Source organism: Phasianus colchicus, chromosome 8 (genome assembly GCF_987193195.1).
Source record: "Phasianus colchicus chromosome 8, bPhaCol1.hap1.1, whole genome shotgun sequence".
Lineage (NCBI taxonomy): Eukaryota > Metazoa > Chordata > Aves > Galliformes > Phasianidae > Phasianus > Phasianus colchicus.
The window spans coordinates 20,252,544-20,271,983 of record NC_143443.1 but is presented as its reverse complement, the minus strand read 5'-3'; the positions used below and the strand labels follow the sequence as shown (position 1 = coordinate 20,271,983).

General features: G+C 38.6%; 1 protein-coding gene and 1 long non-coding RNA gene across 6 annotated transcripts in view; both read right to left on the bottom strand.

The window, feature by feature from the left end:
- Nucleotides 1-494: 494 nt before the first annotated feature.
- On the bottom strand, nucleotides 495-3,496 carry LOC149917062 (uncharacterized). The gene is made up of 3 exons (XR_016468558.1): nucleotides 3,010-3,496; nucleotides 2,845-2,905; nucleotides 495-2,751 (listed from the first exon to the last, which is right to left on the bottom strand). It is a non-coding gene; the product is annotated as an uncharacterized LOC149917062 (long non-coding RNA).
- A 2,146-nt stretch (nucleotides 3,497-5,642) lies between these two features.
- Nucleotides 5,643-19,440, bottom strand: part of PCGF5 (polycomb group ring finger 5) — a 59,366-nt gene continuing 45,568 nt past the window's right edge. For 3 of the 5 annotated variants that reach the window (XM_090145211.1, XM_031610387.2, XM_031610388.2), the window contains one exon: nucleotides 8,067-17,526. In XM_090145211.1, coding sequence (XP_090001337.1) covers nucleotides 17,479-17,526 — 48 coding nt within the window. In that variant the 3' untranslated portion in view covers nucleotides 8,067-17,478. Of the gene's footprint in view, nucleotides 6,171-8,066; nucleotides 17,527-19,440 lie in introns of those variants that run through there. The other 2 variants (XM_090145212.1, XM_031610389.2) reach the window with 2 other exon arrangements.

Below are 19,440 nucleotides of genomic sequence, written 5' to 3'. Positions count from 1 at the left end.
TTGCTTTAAAGAGTGGTTAGCTCCCAAGAGTCGGTTGTGCCCTTGTCGGAACAAGTACAAAGCTGGAGGAAATTTGCTACAGCAAATTCAGGGTTGTTCATGTCTGTTCATCACACTGATGCAACTGACTAGATCCTTCATGCTAAATACAGTGACAAAGTATCATAGAATAGCAGCATTGAAAGGGACCTTAAAGGTGATCCAGCATAGATCAGTGCTTGCCATGTTGGGTCAGATAGAAGCGCTGCCTGTCGGAGTTCCCCAAGACAATTGCAGGTTCCAGCTAAATCTCACTTGTATCGAAGAGGAAGAAGCGAGCAGCTCAAAGTTAGAATAAATGTGGATAGAGTGAAAATGGCAAAGGCAACATGTACTTCAAATTCTGAATATGCTGCCCATTGAAAACCATTAGTGAAAGGCTGTAAGAATTTATAAGGTTTAGGTCCATTTAAATAATTGTTCTACACACAGTAGTGTAGACCTTCATCCCTCTGTAAGTACTGTGCAAACCTTTCACACAGCACGTATTTGTCTTCCCTCCTCCTGCAAGCCTCTGAGTGCTTAAATGGGGGCTCTGGGGCAGACCAAGAGAGTCAATGGAGCAGCCTCTCCAGCCCTTTCATTAGTCCTCCTACATGACCAGGACTGAGCAGGATTTTCTGCACAGCGTGTTCTTCCTCCCTAATCTCACAAGGCGAATTCAAACACATCCAATTAAAACATAGAGGAAGCTTTAGCTAGAAAGAAATAACCTAATTTGTATTTCACTGGGACATGAGGGTGACACAGCCATCCTTATTAAAGCAAACAAAACAAGGATAACAACACACTGCAGTCCAGGACCAGAACACAGCCCTTACTGCAAATTAAAGGTTTAAATATTATTTTTATGAGGATTATCTTTAAAGGAACACCACAACCCTCACTAGCCAGATCTAATACCCTCTGACACAGAGTTGTATTTCTGACCTGTTTTGTCCACATGACACCCCTGCCCCCCTGTGAAGGGCCACCCCAAATGTGTTCCATTACACTTTGATGCAGTACAGCTTGCTTTGTGTGTTTCACACCTTATATACCTGTTGGCATTACTTGCAACACGGTCCTTCAGTACCACTCTGATCAACTGGTTTCCTGTAGTTACATCTTTGAAAAATTACACAGCAGAATTACTGTGGCCTCTCCCCACCTCCTTGCCCCAGGTCTCTGTACGGACAGACCCCACCCTGCTGCCACAAGGCCTGTCCACCGTGGAGCATCACACACCAGCTCCAGCCCATTCTGAGCTGCCTGGGGCTCAGCTTCTCTTGCGCCACAAGCAGCGTCCCCATCCAATGCACTGCCATTTCCCAGCAGTCGCTCCAAACCACACAGACACTGAGCCAGATGAGGCCATGACATCCCTTAAGGAACAGGAGGAATGCAGGAGAACACAAGAACACAAACACCCACACTCGGGTGGAGTCTGTTCTGGGATCTACAGAGCCAGCTACCAGACTGAGTCTGGAAAACGTCCTCTTCAGCTGCTCACCACGAGGGCAAAAGGTCAGTGGTGTCAAAGCTGCTGAAGAGGTGGCAGCTTTGGCTACTCAGGTGGGCTGCCTGGCAGTCTGAAACTCAAAGATTTGTCTGGGAGATGTTTTATTTTGACTTTGAGGGCCTGAACAGCCTTACATGCTTCATGCCTTTTTTTCTAGGCAAAGTAGGTGAAAGTAGATAAGGAATAGAGCTGCAAGGCCTTACATACCCAGCACAGCAGACTCTTGAGAATCTAGAAACAGTTTACGGGTGAACAATTCTCCTATTGAAAAAAATTGCACTCAAAGTTTAAAATTTGACATGGTCAGTGCCAGCATTTTTTAATAGATCTTTCCAGTTCAAAATCACAAAGAATTCCTGCTGGGGTCATTTTAGTTTGACACCTCCAGGTCAGCATCTCTCCTCCCTTCTTTCTTTTCCTGCTAGAGATAAACCAGGGGATCTGCATGCTATTTTCTCACTGACTCATTTTCCAAATATGGCCATTTAACACATTATTTCTGCAGGCAGCCATCCCCTTCAGATCCTTCATAAAGAAAATTAATCAATCAATAAAGTTAATTTTCACTCTCCCTGTGGCAGCCACCCACCCCAGCAGATGTTCAGAAACAGACTACAACAAAGCTGGAAACCAACTCAGATCCAAACATCACTTGCCCAAGTTCTCCTACAGTTAACACTGAAATTGATACTTTATCTACAGTAGAGAACAATGCAGAGAGTGAGGCCATGTTCTGCTTCCTGAATTAGCTAACCAAAAGATTAATAAGCAGTTCTGAGGAGTCCACTCTCACTATGCTTACAGTCAGCCCACTTCTGCTCTAAATACTGTGGGACAGAGGAACTCATCTAGTCATGCCTCTTCCTATAGCAGGTCCCTCATGGAAGGGGAGCACAGTCTGGTGTGGGGATGCTGAGGAGAAGCTGCGGCTGCGGTGCTGCATCTTCTGGAGAAGTCAGCACCAATACGTCAAGAAAAGTTATTAAATGAAGCAGGCATTCACTGAGATTAAAGGCACAGGGAGAAAAGGCAAAAACCTTCCATAACGGAGTAAGGGACTTCAGGCACAAAACAAACCTCATGGAATGAATGAAATGCAGTACCAGTGAAGAGCACTCCTGCTTGAAGGTTGCAGAGCAGAGAACCGGGACCTGGGAGTTCTCTTCATCACCCGTGCACAGGAAGGGGCTTTCCCAGGGAGCAGGAGTTGCCTGTGGGAGACGTGAGGATGTCCTCAACTCTGCCATTGTGAAGGAGTAACCGAGGCCCACAGCTTCACATTCAGACCCTCACAACTGCGCTACCTGTGACTTTTGATTTAGCAGCAGTTTCCATCCTTGCAGAGACAACTGGCACCAGGAGAGCCTGTTTCAAAGAAATGAACTGCTGTAAGTTTGAGCAGAGCTGTTGTTGCAAAAAGAACAAAGACACTTTTTCGACAAGGAAAAATCTTCTGGAGAAGTCAGCACCTGGTTTGCTAGGAGATCCAATTTGAGAGGATGGAAACAGGTAACGCAACGCAGCTGGCTTCTCAGATGGACTGGTGGTATGCACAGCAAATAGAATAGGCATTTTTGCAGGTAAATTACCTACTAAAACTCATGGCTTCATAAAACTATTGGCTGCTGCTGCTTGAACAGGATCAATAACAAAAGATTGTGAGCGAAGTCCTACAATTTCAGTATCTGTGATGTATTATATCTAAAGAGCTTAAAAAAAAGATGTCCATCATGTCCCTGACAAAAGCTCCTGATTGTGACTGCCAGTTTTCATTCTGCTTACTCCTGGCTGGCAGACCATCAGGGCAATTTACTGAGGATTTTCTACATAATTGCCTAGCACAATTGCTAGCAAAAGAGCCCAGTGCCAGCCACATCACCTGTTGAAAATAACAGATTCTGAAGATTAAGGATGTAAGGTTTAGAAATCTTTACCACATAAGAGAGCTGGAGGAGATGAATGCTGTTTGGTACACCAGCTCTCCTGGTGCTGGAGTTGTGCTATTTAACTAACGCCAAGCCCCTAAAGGTCAGAGCTGATGACAGACTGCACACAGATGGGGCTTCCAACCTTAGCATAACTCCCAGCAGCTGTGTCCTGCATTTAAGGCTAGTTTTTACTTTACCTCTGTAAAGGCATTATTTACAGTTCAAAATCCTCTCTTTGTCACATCTGAACCCAAGAACAGCTGCTCTGCGCTGATCATTTAGAGCACTAAGTTCTGTTCTAACAGCTCAGCGCTCAAGCGCTGGCTTTGCACAGGAAAAAGGCCAGATATTAATGAACACAGAAAACATCTCTAAAACCATTAATAAGTTGTTTAAACAAACAAACAAACACAAAAAAACCCCTCCAAAACTCTTTTTCCCTCGGATCCTAATCTGACGCGCAGTTCAGTGAGTTATATTTTAAACCTCCTGTAGTTCTTTCCATTCAGTAGAGTGTTTTCCAGTTACAGACCCTTTTCCTTTCCTGCTGCTGCTGCCTCCCCACACTACTGACAGGCTATCACTGTTGAGAAAGGATCTTCACTTTCTGACCCTTCAGTATTGCTTTTTTCTTGCTGTTGACTTTAGAAAAAAAATGCCTGGGTTTTTTGGGAAATTGTCAAAAAGTAATTTTTCATTTAATGCAAAGCAGAAACTCTCCATATGCACTTTACCTGTGACCAAAGCCCCGGATGTGGGTGACAGCTCCATGTGCTTCTGGAGAGCCATGGAGGAGCTTCTCCCTCAGCTCCTTAGGACAAACTCCTGCTTTCTCTGTGTCTTGCTCTGCAGCTCAGGCCTTGCAAACATCCACACTGCTCTGCTGACAGCAATCAGCTGTGTGCTGCTCCCTGTTTCCTCTCAACATTACTTTGGCATCTGGCACTACTAGCTTGCTCGTTTACCCATAGAAGTTAAGGGAAATATTCCTGCCTTCTCTTTGTGATTTTGTAGAAGCGTTGCTGGAGCATCCAAGTGCTGCTTGGAAGGGACCCATGTTGCTTTGAGCATTCTTAATTCAACCTTCATGGGTCATTGCTCAACCAAACTGAATTTCTCCTCCTTTTCTAAATATTACTGATGCATGAAGAGGTACAGATTCAATTAAGCCCCAACTCCTCAAATTAAAAATGTGGATGTGCATCGTAGCCTGCTACATCAGAGGTGTTCATACCTGTGGGCTTTCGGAGATATATATAATTGATCCTTTACTGAAGTGGAAAAAAACACATTTGACTTAAAGAGTAAATGGAAACAACCATCAGACTCAGTGGGACTACATTTAGATAAGATCTCTTAGCAGCAGGCTGCAACCCAGTGTGCTTTTCTCTTGGGACATGGTATCTTTTCTTAGAAGTTATTAATAGTATGAAGCACTATCCAGTGCTTACTTTCTCACAGCAGTGTTTTATTTATATTCACAACTGTGCACTCCTTACAACATTGTTTTCCACAGCCTCCACCCCCAAAGAAGTGGTCGCTCTCTGGGCAGATAAAAGCAGAGCAGATGTAACAGTGCCACAGCAGGTGCCTTTCCCTTCCATCATCCCCCTTCCCACAGCACTTCCCAATGAGCACTGAAGTTGGTTCACTATCTGCCACTGACAGCCTTTGGTTGAAAATAAGATTTTATTCTTCATAGTGTAACTTCCTAAAATAAGCTGTATTATTATTTATTGTTATGTTAACATAAATTTGCACAGCCTGTCACCTTGACAAAACTTCTGTCTCAACTCTATGAATAAACTGTCAAATTAGATAGGTAGTGCTTTGAACAAGCATGTTTGTCCTCTCAAAGTATTAGCCAGAGAGCTCTTCAATAAAGCAGTTACTCAAAAACTGAAGAACAAGTTATCTATCACTTACATGCGTAAGAATAGCAGAATAGCAATGTTCTTCCATTCATTTATAAGGAACTCTCGAGGCACCTTTTCACTCAGGAGCAAGGTCCTGGCAATCAGCAGAATGTGGCAAAGGGGAGGTCGACTGGAGGCTGCGTGCATTCAAGAAGCACCCACTGGAAGTGCACCTTCATTTTAATTTTTCAGTGCAATGGATTCAAACACATTCTAGAACTCAGAGAAAATAAATGCTATCCAGATAGACAACTCTGAATACTGTGGCAGAGATAATATATGGAACTATTTAATATATGTATTATGAAACCAAAGATGTAATCTACATACACTGCTACAGAGTAGGTTTTACAATAAATAATGGTAAATCTGACATTTCCAGGTTTCTAGCACTGAACACCACAAGTGTTATTTTTTTGCAATGCTAACTTTTCTATCAAGGCCAGGCAAATTGTTCAATGAACCTGGTTTTTAAGTACTGTGCTGAATTTTGTGACTCCTGTGGAATTAGGTAAGTAGCCCCTTGTATCACAAGTAATTCATTTATTTATGAGAATGATTCTTGCACTATCCGTCTCAGAAGACAGCATTAGATCAGCTGCTCAAAGGCATTTTCCTGCTGGGAACTCTTCCTGAACAATGAGGTGGTTTAAAAACTCAGCATCAGAAACCAGCAGTGCATGGGACAACAGTGAGCTTCCTGGGAGCACTTTGTCAGAGCTTCAGGGGTCTTGCTGTTGGGTGCAGCACAAGGGCACGGAGATGAGCATACAGAGCACTCTATGCCTGGATAAGATTTAAGAATTAAGAGAGAGGAACATGAGAATAAAACATTTTAAAAAGTAGTAAAGACAAAAATCTTACAATTTTGGGAAAAACCTGAAGAGAAATGGTGAAGGAAGAACACAGGCCAGTAGATGTACTGAAGCCTCTGTGCAGGCTGCAGCCAGGAAGACTGGAAGTCTGCAGAGGCATCAACACACACGTTACGCATCTTCAATCAACAAAGGATGAAATTTAATCCAAGACATTTAAAATTTCTCCATAGCTGGTATAAAGCACAGTTTTCTTATCAATAGCTTTATCACTGTCATTATTTTCCGTACCTATAAAGGCAATTAATGTAGTTTTTTGTGTACTGCCAAAAAGGAAAAAACCTCACCTATAAATAGAAAAGATGGACAGAGTGTTTCTCTAAGTATAAGAATGTTTTCTCTTCCTGTGTTAGCTTAATAGGACAGACGCCAATGCTTTTTTATGAATTATGAATGCAGCAGTCTTCTTTCCAAATGACGATGTTGGAAGTCTGCCACTGCAACGAGGTGCTCGCATTACGTACTGCCAGCAAATTTCTGTTTCTTTAATGAAAACTAGATACTAAATCACTTGTCTCTTGACAAACTCGCCTATAATGATGTCGCACAGCATATTCTCTTCTAAAAAAAAACAACAGAATATCAGGATATAAGGAGATTTGAATCCCAACTCTATTAACAGGGAAATTCATGCGCTACAGCCCTGATGTAAATAGCTGTTTGTACACCATCTATCTGCAGCTCTGGCTGGAGGAAGGACTTACAGAGTTCTCCTACAATAAACCACAGGCAGGGCAGGTAACTGATCATACATTTGTTACTAGTCCTATGATTTTTCTATCCTCTTCCTCCTTTTTTAGCTGCCTTAAGCAAGGAAAGCCTTTAAAATAACTTTATCAACTTTTTTTTTTCTGGAAATCTTGTTTGAGGAAACACTGCTTAAAAACTACACAGGAGCAGAACTTTGCAGTTACTCAACAAATATCTGTTTCATTAAGACTGCAGAGGCACCACACAAAGGTTTTCCTTGAGCGACCAAAGTCTCAAGAATGCTTCTAAGAAAAGGGAAATTATTAGTCTATGATTAATAGACAAAACTTACATAACATCTTTCAAAACTACGGAGGTCAAATACTCAAGATAAAGAAGGTCCCAAGGAGAGCCAGAGAAGTTGTGCCCCTGTTGCTGACACACAGCAACAAATACTGCCACACGACTCTCTTGTGCTTTTGACAAACCCAAACCAGCCATGGGAAGCATGCTGCATTTAACCATATGTATGCATTGCAACATACCATGTATGCCTTCATACTTGGAGTTCACAAGCAGCTGCTACCTTTTTTCTGCTGTCATCTAGAAGAATTTTACGAGAAGATGCCAAATGCTCATTGTCTCAGGTCATTTTAACCAGCAACCATTTCTATCATTTCCTAATCTGAAACATATATCTCAGATCTCAAGGGGTGGTAGCACAGGTTTCACAGCAGCATCTCAGGTAAAAAAAAAAAATACAACTTCTCTTGAATAACATCTCTTCCTCCTTTGTTTTTCATCTTAGTAACTCAGCATGCATGTGCATTTTATAGATTGGAGCATCAATTCAGTCAACTTTGGTATTCGGCAGGCTTTGTACCCACTAAGATCAATGGTAACATTCTCTATGACATTAACATGAACAAAATTAGGCCATGTAAGTGCATTGTTTTTTCCTATGAGGTGAAACATTTCTGTATTCCATTTTCTGCTCTGCACTTCTGTGAGTTGATAGCACACTTCCATGATGATATATATATATATCATACATATCCATGAAGATATAAAGCCAGCAAAGGTTTTAATTAAAGTATTACAAAAAATTAGAGAAAAGTCAGATAAAACCAGAGATTTTTTATTGCACAAAATAAATTATATAGAAACAATGCAACAAAACAACTCTTATTGTAGGCTGCACAACAGATGTCACAACATGGATATATTTATTGCTTTGAGAAAGGAGCAATTCAGTGCTAGTAAGCAGATTAGTTATACTTCTTGCTCATCTCTATTTTTCATAGAATTAATCCAACTGGGCTAGAGGCATCTTGCAGCACATGAGCCATACCAAACTGTAATTTGTTATCAGCAGTTATAAAGGTGCTGTGAACATTCTTGACATTAGCGTGAAGCACTCAGTTTAACATTGCTGGTACTGAACCTTATTGGTAGGTAGATCATTAGAAATATTACAGATCAATTCTATTTAATACACAAGATTCCAAAAGGTCCATTTACACTGTTTGCACAAGCTACTGCTCTGAAATAAACCTTGCTAACACATGTGGAGATGCATTTTCAAACAGGCTCATGTCACTCCGCACCAAAAGGAGGAACTGTGGCACTGCCAAAATGGAACTTAATGCCAGCATTCTCTTTACCACACTGTAGAATTACTCACTACTGCTAACTCAGAGCCTTCTCTTTTCTTTTTTTTTTTCCCCATGACTACCACTCAGTTTCTGATGATTTTAGCGCAGACGTAAAGAATATTCATTTGATGGATTAAATTTCACTGGATGAAAATCACAGAGCTCTAAAATCCTTTGAACCCAACCTATTTGTCTCTTTAAGAAACAAAAGGTTGCAATATTTGCATTGCATTCATAGCTCACATGGATTGAAGTTTTTAAATGCTACTTTGCAGAACCTGAGATGTTGACCCCCAGTGAATTCATATATAAATTACTAAAAATGACGAGACATACAATATTCAAATGGTGAAACACATTAGAAACTGATCACTGACAGTTTTTTGTGAAGCATGCATGTTAATGAGAGGGTGGCACAACCAATGCTTGTTGTCTGAGTGAAATTCTCTGCTTATTTCACAACTCCACAAGTATTTACTCAACTGAGTTCATACCACTGAGTCTACTGCTAGCATAAGCTATTAGATCTACAGTATTAGATACTGAACAAGCCACCAATGAAAGGAAACTCAGTGAGGAGTTAGCTACAATGAAGGATAAGCAAAGTAACTCCACTGATGATTTCCACCACTGGGAATATCCTGGAGAATCCCACTGAAATTAAACAGATGTGGACTATACACAAACAGTAAACCAACACGCTCATTGCTCTCTACTAGTACTTTAATAAAATTCTTTGCTTTACTTTCTTAAACTACGTAAATCCCCTATGCAGAATCAAAACACATTAAATCCACTATGCAGAATTTAAATAGGGAAGGTTGAAGTTTCAATGGTCCTTACAACATTACTAGAAATAAATTATTCTGAATTTAAGAAAAATACTATTTGTACAAGTGCTCAGATACTTCAGTGATGCAATCATACTCCATGCATGTACCTGGCTGTAGTTTCCTCCAGAGAAAAGTTTTATTGTCTGGAGGAACTTCAAATACCATCTGTAAACGTAAATATATTTACATATAAATCTTTGTAGGTTTGATAAAATGCAAATCAATAACCAAATATGCCCTAAAAACATCCATTAAACACAACCACCACCAAAAAATTGTTAGCATTTTTATAATCATTATGAAGTAGTAATGATATACGGCAGGATGAAGCTAATATCAAAGATGAAGAACAGCACCACCAGTCTATGTTTTGCAGTCGGGTTTCTGATCGGACAGAATATGTGATGGCATAGTCAGACACGCTGCATTCCATTAAGGAAACAAATGCATTTAGCCCAGCTGTACTAACTATACAGCTTCACATGGAAGAAACATTCCATAAATCAACAGAAAATGCATCTGAGCACAAAAAATAAAACACATGTAAGTGATTCTCTAAGCAGCATTTTGTATTTTTTTTCCAAAACATTAACATAGACAGATATTGGACCGATTAAATATCTACAAGTGCTTTTCCTTTACAAAAATACATATATTTTTCATAGTAGGATAGACTGTCATTAACAATGACCTGTGTTTTTTCACTTCAATTTGAATGATTTATAAGCTAAGTTTTACAACCACAAAAAGGTTTATTTGTAATATGATGTTACCACTTTTGACAAAAAGCTTAAAACATTTTATATTTTAAAACAAATTAGCAACATAACATCACAATATGTTCTATGAGCTCCTAAGTACTGTGAGGGCTGTAACATTAAAAACTGATAGCTACTGATCAAACGCAAGGAAGCATTAGAACATTATTACTGCTCACCATAGGCTCCTTTCTTATCATAACTTGGATCACAGCTTATATAAGAACACTTAGGCCCCCATCCCAAAAAAATTCCATTCACACCAACACTATTCAGCAGCCTGGAACATCCAACCATTCCGGATCTGTATTAATTAAAAACTAAGAAAAAGGAAAAAAAAATTTTTTTTTCCTCTCAACAGTTAAGTCTGCAGTAAGGGAAAAAAAAAAAAAGAGATGCTGCTTCATGCTTACTCTAAGAAATTTGTATTTGAGGAAAAATGACTATCAGTAAGTATTTAGATCAAAATGTTTCAGAATCAGCTAAATAATTAAATTGCTCTGTTACTTTCCAGTTTAGCTAATCATTATCCTGGAAAAGAAAATGAAGGTTTTTAGATTTCTTTATTCTATCTTGCTCTGCACAAATAAAATAACTGACTTCTTGCTAACCAAAGGTCTCACACTGAGTACAGCAATGCCTTTCGCTAAAAAAATACGTATAAAAATCTGTAAAACAATCTTAGTATTTTCTCATTATCCTCCAAGTCTGTCCTTTCCACCCTCCAAAATAACACTGAACTACAGCTAGAAAACCCCAAAGTAGCCTGGTGAATATTTTGTGCTTCGGAAGGTTCACAGGACTGACAGCACACTGAAGTATTTTGTCAGTTCACAGGTCAGGTATAGCTGACACATCAGTAATGCAAGCCTTCGCGCTCCTCTTTTCCAACATCAGTTATACCCACAGAGCCACTCGCAGTGCGCCAGCTCAACCTGTACACTAATCCCACTTGTGTTGGCTGCTTTGTTCTGGGACTGCTGGGCGTGTGGTGCAGCACATCCCCAGGCAGGGAGCTCCTCTCTGCCAGCCCCACGGCTAACTCTCACCACTGCACTGCAGGAACGTGGGATTCCCTCACTCACACCAGTTTCTGGGTGGCCTACCTTTGGTGTTAAGTAAGTCCCTTGAAACTACTAGGCAATCAGATTATCCATAAAAATAGTTTATTTCTCTTTTAATTTTTTTAAAATGAACAAACTAAGTATCTGAAGGCAAAGAATAATTTTGAATCAATCAGTAGATTATATTTTTTCAGAAAAAAGGGAGCATGTTTCATTTTACTGCATCAAAATCCATGAGACAACAGCAAGAACGTCTATTTACTCAATATGCTATAATACAAAACACAATTTGAGAAGTAGAATACCATCAGAAAATGTGCTTTGCACTTTGATAATAAACATCTTTATTACAACTTCATTTGTAGCACAAACCTCAGTATGTTAACTAGCAGCACAAATGTGTCACTGTTGCAGCAATTTTGTTTATGATATAGCAACTGCCTTCCATTCACTTTTATGAAAAATGCACAGTAACTGCTCCTATCCATCTCACCCCATCAACTGCCACATTAGTACCCTGTCAGAAGTATTTGCTAAAAATACATGCAAAATTTACCTCAAAGAAAAGTATGTGTAATACATGCAAATTCCAACCAATGCCTCTCTTTGGTTAAAATTAATGTAACTGCAAAAGATTACACTTGCAGATGTTCCCGAACACCTCACCCATTCTGAGCCTAAAGAAGGAGGTTTTGGTTCCCTACAAGTACAACAGGTAGCCAGGACCTTCCCACCAGCTTACAGAGCTCTTCCATTCCACTGCCACACCCCACCACTGCACAGATCTACATCTCTTACAAGAGAATGAAACAACATCCTTACACAGCTGCATCAGCAAGCCACCTGAATTCAGAAAATTTATGGCACATACCTTGGCTGGAAGGATCTCCATTAGAAATCCCTTACTAAATCACCTGTTCTGGAACCTGCTGTTTTAACCTGATCTGCAGACAGCATAGTAGTAGGGAAAAAGAACCTCAACAGGTAGATCTGCTCATGAAGAAAAAATGCTACTATTATAAGATAATCATCAGGGGACACTCCTACAAAAGAATGTTTCAAATGAGGTCTGAAGGCCAGATTTCCCATATGCCATAAAAGTGGTGGTAAGTGAGAAGGTGGAAGCTTTTCATTTTTCCTTTAGTGTGGATCAAAGCTCATGTCTTGGAATCCATCCTGGAACATGCTCCAGTAGATGGCAATCCTTCCTCAAGCAGGTATCTAGCCAAACACCACATGGAAGCATGACCTTGTTCAGACTGGCTATGAAGGATTCAAGATGCAGAACTGTGAAAATCTCACCAAAATCCAGCAGAGACTAATTTAATCCCAAAAGAAAACATTAATTTCTTTGGCATTAAGCACTAATTTTCTAATGTCATGGTGGCACCTGATTCTACCTTGTTCTAAGACATACAGTGGAGTTCCAGAGTGTCACATTTTGCTTCCCAGAGCTAGGAAACAGATGCTCTGGAGGTTTTTTTGGACTTGATTAAAGCGTGCCCATAAACCTTCTGTCCTAACAGTCAGCATTTTGGTATCTGTACTGCAAAAGGAGGTCTCTGTCACATACTCTAGGATTGTTTTGCTTTGCTTTCATCTGCGAACTCTTTTCCAAGAAAGTCCCAGGTTCTTTTGAGAATCTCCATCCTGTTCAGTTTTATCTATTAAATGATTCTTACATAGAAAGACCAGAAGACTTGCAGAGTATAACTGTGAAAGGAACACTTCACATGTTCTTCCACATTATTAGGGGCTATACCTATATGAATGTCACTCTGCGAGGACAGATGAATTACCACATTATTCTTCTGCAACTATTCACTTCTTTGAACATATTTAATTCTTACCTCTTCTAAGCAAATATAGACAAGTATGATTATGCTATGTATTTGACCGGTAATTTATGTAGCCCCTCAGCCTGTTTGTTTTGCTATGTAAGACTGGTTTTGAACAATTACCTGTTCTGCAGAATTTTTATCAGACATAGTACCTGGCAGATCTGGAGGCTATTTCTTCTGTTGCCAACAAAAGGAACAACACAATTCAGAGACTGCTTCAGTGAAAGGACTATAAACACTGGTACCTTTTGTTATTTCAGAAAGCAGCAGAGAAAGAAAAATTCCTTTCTTCTCTAACAAAGTCATGCCTAACAATTGCACATAGAAGGGAAGAGATGGAAACTCTGGACCATTGCTTTGTCTGCAATGGAGAAAAGTCTAGCTTATGCCTAAAGGGAATGCGATCAGTCTCTTTCCACCTATAGATATACTGGAACTGTTTTTGATAAGTGCAGAAGAGAAAAGTAGAATCACATCTTTGGAGCCTAGGCAAAAAAAAGATTCAGAATTCAAGGTCACCTCATAGAGAAAATGAAATAATTTCAATATGAAAGTATTCTTTTCACATAGTTTCTACTGAGATAGACAATTTGAAATGGAAAAAAAAAAAAACATTTTTCTGCTTGTTTCATGTGAAAGAAGGCTTCTCAATACAGAGTGATCATGAAATATTCTTGCTGAAAATATTAAGACCATTGATAAGATAGAGAAGCAAAGATTACCCTGCCAAATACAAATAATGGATTTAAAAGATATTCTGTATTAATAATCAGGCACTTTATATAATATTTTCAGTAAAGTCAAAATAATACTTTTTAGAACTTTTCTTTGCATAATAGCTGCAAGCTAGCTAAGTATGCACAATACTCATTGCATACTGCTAGGATCCAAATCCCAGAAGCACTCGTGAGCAGTAACTACTGTAGTGATGAGTCACTTAAGAAAATTACAGCAATCTTATTTGGCATTTCATCCAAATAAATGTATTTTATAGCACTAGGCTCTCAACTACATGCAGTGTATTAATGCACAATGGAAGATGCACTTCTTGATTACTGAATTCCCTACTGTTGGAGATTTTATAGGACCTCACCTGTAAATTTTAGCTTACAGTTTGTTGCTGGACAAATACAGCATACATCAATGTCCAATGAAAAATTGCTTAAAACGCTCATTAATAAGTTACCCCAGAGTGGAAAGCATATAAATTTTTTTCACTTTCAGGGGAAAAAAAAGCACCAAATGTGCTAAATAAGAGATAGCAAGGTTAGGTAGTAGTGCGGATATATATGTATTTTTTCTCGGTCTTATTCCTCTGCAGCTAGGTTCTGGCAGTATGGAAAAGTTCAGCAAGTGTGACTGTACACAGCAATCAGCTCGGTGATGGAATATGGTGTAGTTTTAATGGAATGCTTAGTACTTATTCCACTTACTCCATCTTTGGCACATAGGAATCTGTACGTGCTATCTTCCTATGCTGTTGAGATATCTTTAATTGGCACAAAGGAATCAAATATGCCTATATGTAGATACATGGCACATATGTACTACAGAGAAGAGAAAAAATTCCTGTAAGAAAGGCAATGCCTGTGTTACACAAGCTGCCCAGTTAAGATATGTATTTCACTGGTATTTTGCTGCTACAAAAACTATTAAACTAGAACAGCACTCAGCAGTTTTGCCATCAAATCAGAAATGCATTAATTGTAGATAGTTGTCTAGACTATACACATTTAAAAGCATTTAAAGGCATAATTCTCAGCTGGGAACACTGAATCATGTACGTCTATAATTTCCATGCTTAAAATGAAGATTTGCCTTCTGTAACCTAGCTTGAAGTTTCATCAAGAAAATACCATGAATTGCCAGTATCCAATTCTGATCAAGACAAACTCACAGTTCTCTGAACTGTGACTTCAGAAAGTCATCAGACAGTCTAATCTTCTGTTGGGATGTCATTTAAAAGCCACTACAAAGTAGACTAAATTTTGAGGGTCCCCTTAGCTGGATGCAGACTTCTGTGTAAGGTAATTGTAAATGGATAAAAATTAATGCAGTTTTTTTTTCCACCAAATCTATTCAAATTTGTCAAACCAGCAAAAGTTGAGAAAAAAGGGTCCCCAGATCAAGCAGAAATTATGCTTAAGAGTCCTAATGCTAGTTTTGTGATAAAACGAAACAGGCATTTTATGTTAAGTGAACCTACAGTGAAAATTCTGGTATAAAAACACATGAAGTATATAAAAATTGTAAGGTGTCACTTGCATGTGCATGTCAATATTTACAAATAATATCTATTTCTACCATACAAAACAATTGTATATAACAAAGATAGCAATGACTTGCACTTAGAATGAATGCTCTAATCTGACAAGCTGCTCCACGTACACAGATGAGCAGGGCCCTCCCAGCACAGAGCGTGTGGCTGTTTCTGTGAAGCACCACCTCACAGCTCGGGTGGGCAAAAAGATGACCACTACCTGCAGCCTGCAGGTGCACCTGTTCCCACTACAGTGTGGGCAAAAGAATGTCCACGCCAATCAGCACGTTATGCCTGCAGAACAGAGCAGCAGCTTCCTTAACATTTTGCTTCCCCAGGTTCACTGGCATCTGCACAATATGTGCAACCTTGACCTGCAATGGCAGGTTTCCTAAACAGACTGCTACTGACAGCATCGCTATTTCAGCATGATGTATGGGCTTCGGAGTGCAGTGGTGGGACTTAACCCAATGACAGGGATTCTTCAAGTCATCAATGTTAGAACTCCTGCAAGTACTATAGGGGTCAAATTTAATCCACAACATGTGCGTTTCTCCTACAGAAACATAACATACGTGAATACACATTTACAAAGAAGTTACAGCCTTGTTTCCACCTTTTATACTTGATCCCATGATAGTCAAGATAGAATTTTCACTTTGTCCTACCCAAGAACGATTAGAGTAGTTCCTGAAACACTAATTTGGTTCCTTTCTGATGTATGCAGAAGGCTTAAGGACATAAATAGCTATCTACAGTACTAATGGGTGTGCACTAAGAAGAATTATATAAAAGGTGCTGAACTACAGTTATCTCCACAGCTTTTGAAGTAAAAAACTCATTTGACTTGTAAGCAGAGCAAGACAACGGAAGACTACAGAAAACATGCGCATTATTATGCCCCCTGCAACATTACCAGAAACCTCAATAAACATTCTATACCAGAACGATTACACTTGCAGTACCTAAGGCAACAATCACTCTTTTATCCAGCACTATCAGGTCTCAGGAAAAAACAATGACCCGAAGAATTATTTTGGTCAGACTGCTTATCTTCAGTATTGTATTGCCTCTAATTTTATGGAAATAATTGTATGATGAGGCTTCAACTTGTGAAACATTTCTACAAAGAATTCTACACTCCAGATACTTTCAAGAGAGATGTATAGCATAACTAAAGCTATATGTTATTTTTTTCTTAAGCTTATTACAAACCTTTACCCAATCTTAAAAGGAAGTGCTTACCACAAAATGCAGTAACTACATGTAGATTCTGCCTTGACTGTAACCTCACAATGAAATTTATCTCATAGACAGATGATTTTAACTTCATTTCAATAAAGGTTTTATTAGAAGAAATGTCATCTGACTAGAAGCCATTTTCCAAAGAAAAGCCATATCCCAAATTCCAACCTTTAGGGTAGCCACAAAAAAGTGCAATCATGAAAGCTGCAATGCTTTTAAGCAATACTGGTAGAATCTACTTAGACTATTTAAAATTCCTTTTTCGAATTATCACTTCTGTTAAAGGTACACTGCAAAAGGACCATTGCACACTCATGAGTGAGCTATACCTGGACCCATAAGAAGCTTATTGAGAAAAAGGTAGTGGCCCAACAACCACTTCTCTAAATATATTTTCTATACAAAATATTTTCAAGGTATAATCCTTACCTATTTGTACAGTACTCTATGATTTAAACAACAATATTCAGTAAAATAGTAAGCGTGTGAAACTGCAACACCACATGGAATGAGCACTCTGCCATTTTGCTAGTGTGATCAATACGAGGACCAGAAGGATTTTCTAACACGCAAGCAAAAATATTCCAGAGTTTTTGAATCTTGACTGTACACTTCATGATTTTGGCTATGACTTGCAGCACACATAAAATTCACAAATATCTTATGCACATTTCAGTAGCAGAATGGCACTTGGCTTGCTCTAATAGAAACAACAAAGATGCAGTTGACAATTTTAAGAAAGACAATGTCCTTATTTGCATGCTGAAAATCTGGTTGTGTCCCCCTAATCCAGGCACATCCATTCATTGTGCAATCTGTCGATGGGTAAACAAATAGTGCAGGATTCATCACAATGGGATTTGGCCCTTTGGTCTAACCGAAGTCAATTCTAGGTCGATACTGAAGTACCATAGGGTAAGACTAAAAACAAAAGCAAGAGAAAAACAACAACAAAGACAAGAATAACATGAAGATACGATACATTAAAATACAAAAGAAATGCTATAAAAGTTTACCTTAAGAACAGTAAGAACTTGTTCCTCAAACATATATATAGAACTATTCAAAATATAAATCAAATGATTGCAATATACATTTCAACAATTCCATTGCTGTACTTCAAAGCTATCTTATTTCTAAATCAGCTATAATTATTTGTTTTGAACATAAAATTCTTACATCTGACTTCTACATATTTAGTAACTTTTATGGTTTACGACAAATATGTTGGATTATTCAAACAATTTTTATTTTTGTTGCTGTGTCTGAGAATAAGCAATTTTTAACTTTTATACTATGTAAAATAAGGTCCTTTTACAGATCATGAATATAGTTTGTTTTGTAAATATACAGAGATTCTCATAGCCATGGCAGTAGTTAGCACTAGTTAAATGGAGCTAGGTTCCTTTGGTATTAAATAATAAAGAAAGAATCAGATAAAATAGTTGTCAACTGACATACTGAAAAAATGAAGGCTAACATTTTCCCTTCCCTGAAATCCAAACTCCTCAACTTCATAATTAATGATACACATTCAGTAGTTATTACAAGGTGGGGTAAGGGGGGAGGAAGAGGGGGTGGGAATTGAATAACATAATGGAATCCCTGAATTGGCTGTTGTGGTAACAGAAGATTTCCAAAAAGTGCTGCGGAATAGCTGAGTACCTGTTGCTGGAGGTTCTGTTAACATCTCATTTTTATCAGTCTTTCAGCATTTTATTGAAGATGTTTTCCTCTTACCTTATTGATCTGTTTTGATTGCAAATAAAACAGGCTAATCTTACTGACTCAGAAATTGTATGGGCCTCTGCCACAGAGCATGGCTAATTTAAGCCTTGATTTTTCCCAATTTGGAAACAAACAATAAAAAACTTTAACCTTTAAATGCAAGATAGATGAACTTCAGGTACCAAGAAAGAAAGAGATCACTGCAGAGACCTTCATAGCTAAACAAATTTCTGTGTTGGGGTAGAAATGATCAGCAGAACTAAACGTGACCATAGTTGCTGGTGATTTACAAACCGGAGTGCAGAGAAATCAAAACATAAAAACAGAGGTATTCAACAGCAGCAAGAGTATTTAGGAAGAGAAGACAAGGAGCACCATGTGTAGCCTGCATTAGCAATTAGCAAATGTATTTGCAGACCAAATGACTTAGTCCCTGATTTTTTTCCACACAGGATATGACTGTATTATTTAAATACTATTTTGCTTGTTCCTTTTTCAGAACAAATATTTTGATTGTATAAATTGTATCTAAAAGCACTCAGTTCTAACTGGAAGTCCATACAGGCAGAGACAAAGCAGTCACCTCACTGAAAAATGCATCATGCAAACCGACATCACGAAGTGTTTTTGCAAGTCTGAATGCTACTTTGAAGAACTACAAACAAACTGTACAGACAAAGATGAAATAGGTTGGAGTGATTCTAATTACTGAAGTAGGTATGACTGTAAAACAGATCACTCCCATCTGTAGTGAGAGCAATGCTCAATCATTAATTTTTTGCTCAAGAAAAATTATTACTTTCAAAGCAATTTTTAGAAGAAAGTTCAATTGAATATTACTGAAGAACAAACTGAAATACTGTTCACTGTCCCTAGAGGTGCTTAAGAAATGTGAAGATGTGGTACTTAGGGACATGGTCTAGTGGGCACTATTGGCAGCAGGTGGATGGTTGGACTAGACGATCTTAAGAGGTCTTGTCCAATCCTTATGATTTTTGATATATACTGAAAAAGAATACCAAACTGATTAATGAGATTTAGGAATCAACTTCAATTTCCAATTTCTCTACTTGTTTAAAAAGAAAATATGATTTGTCATAAAGATAC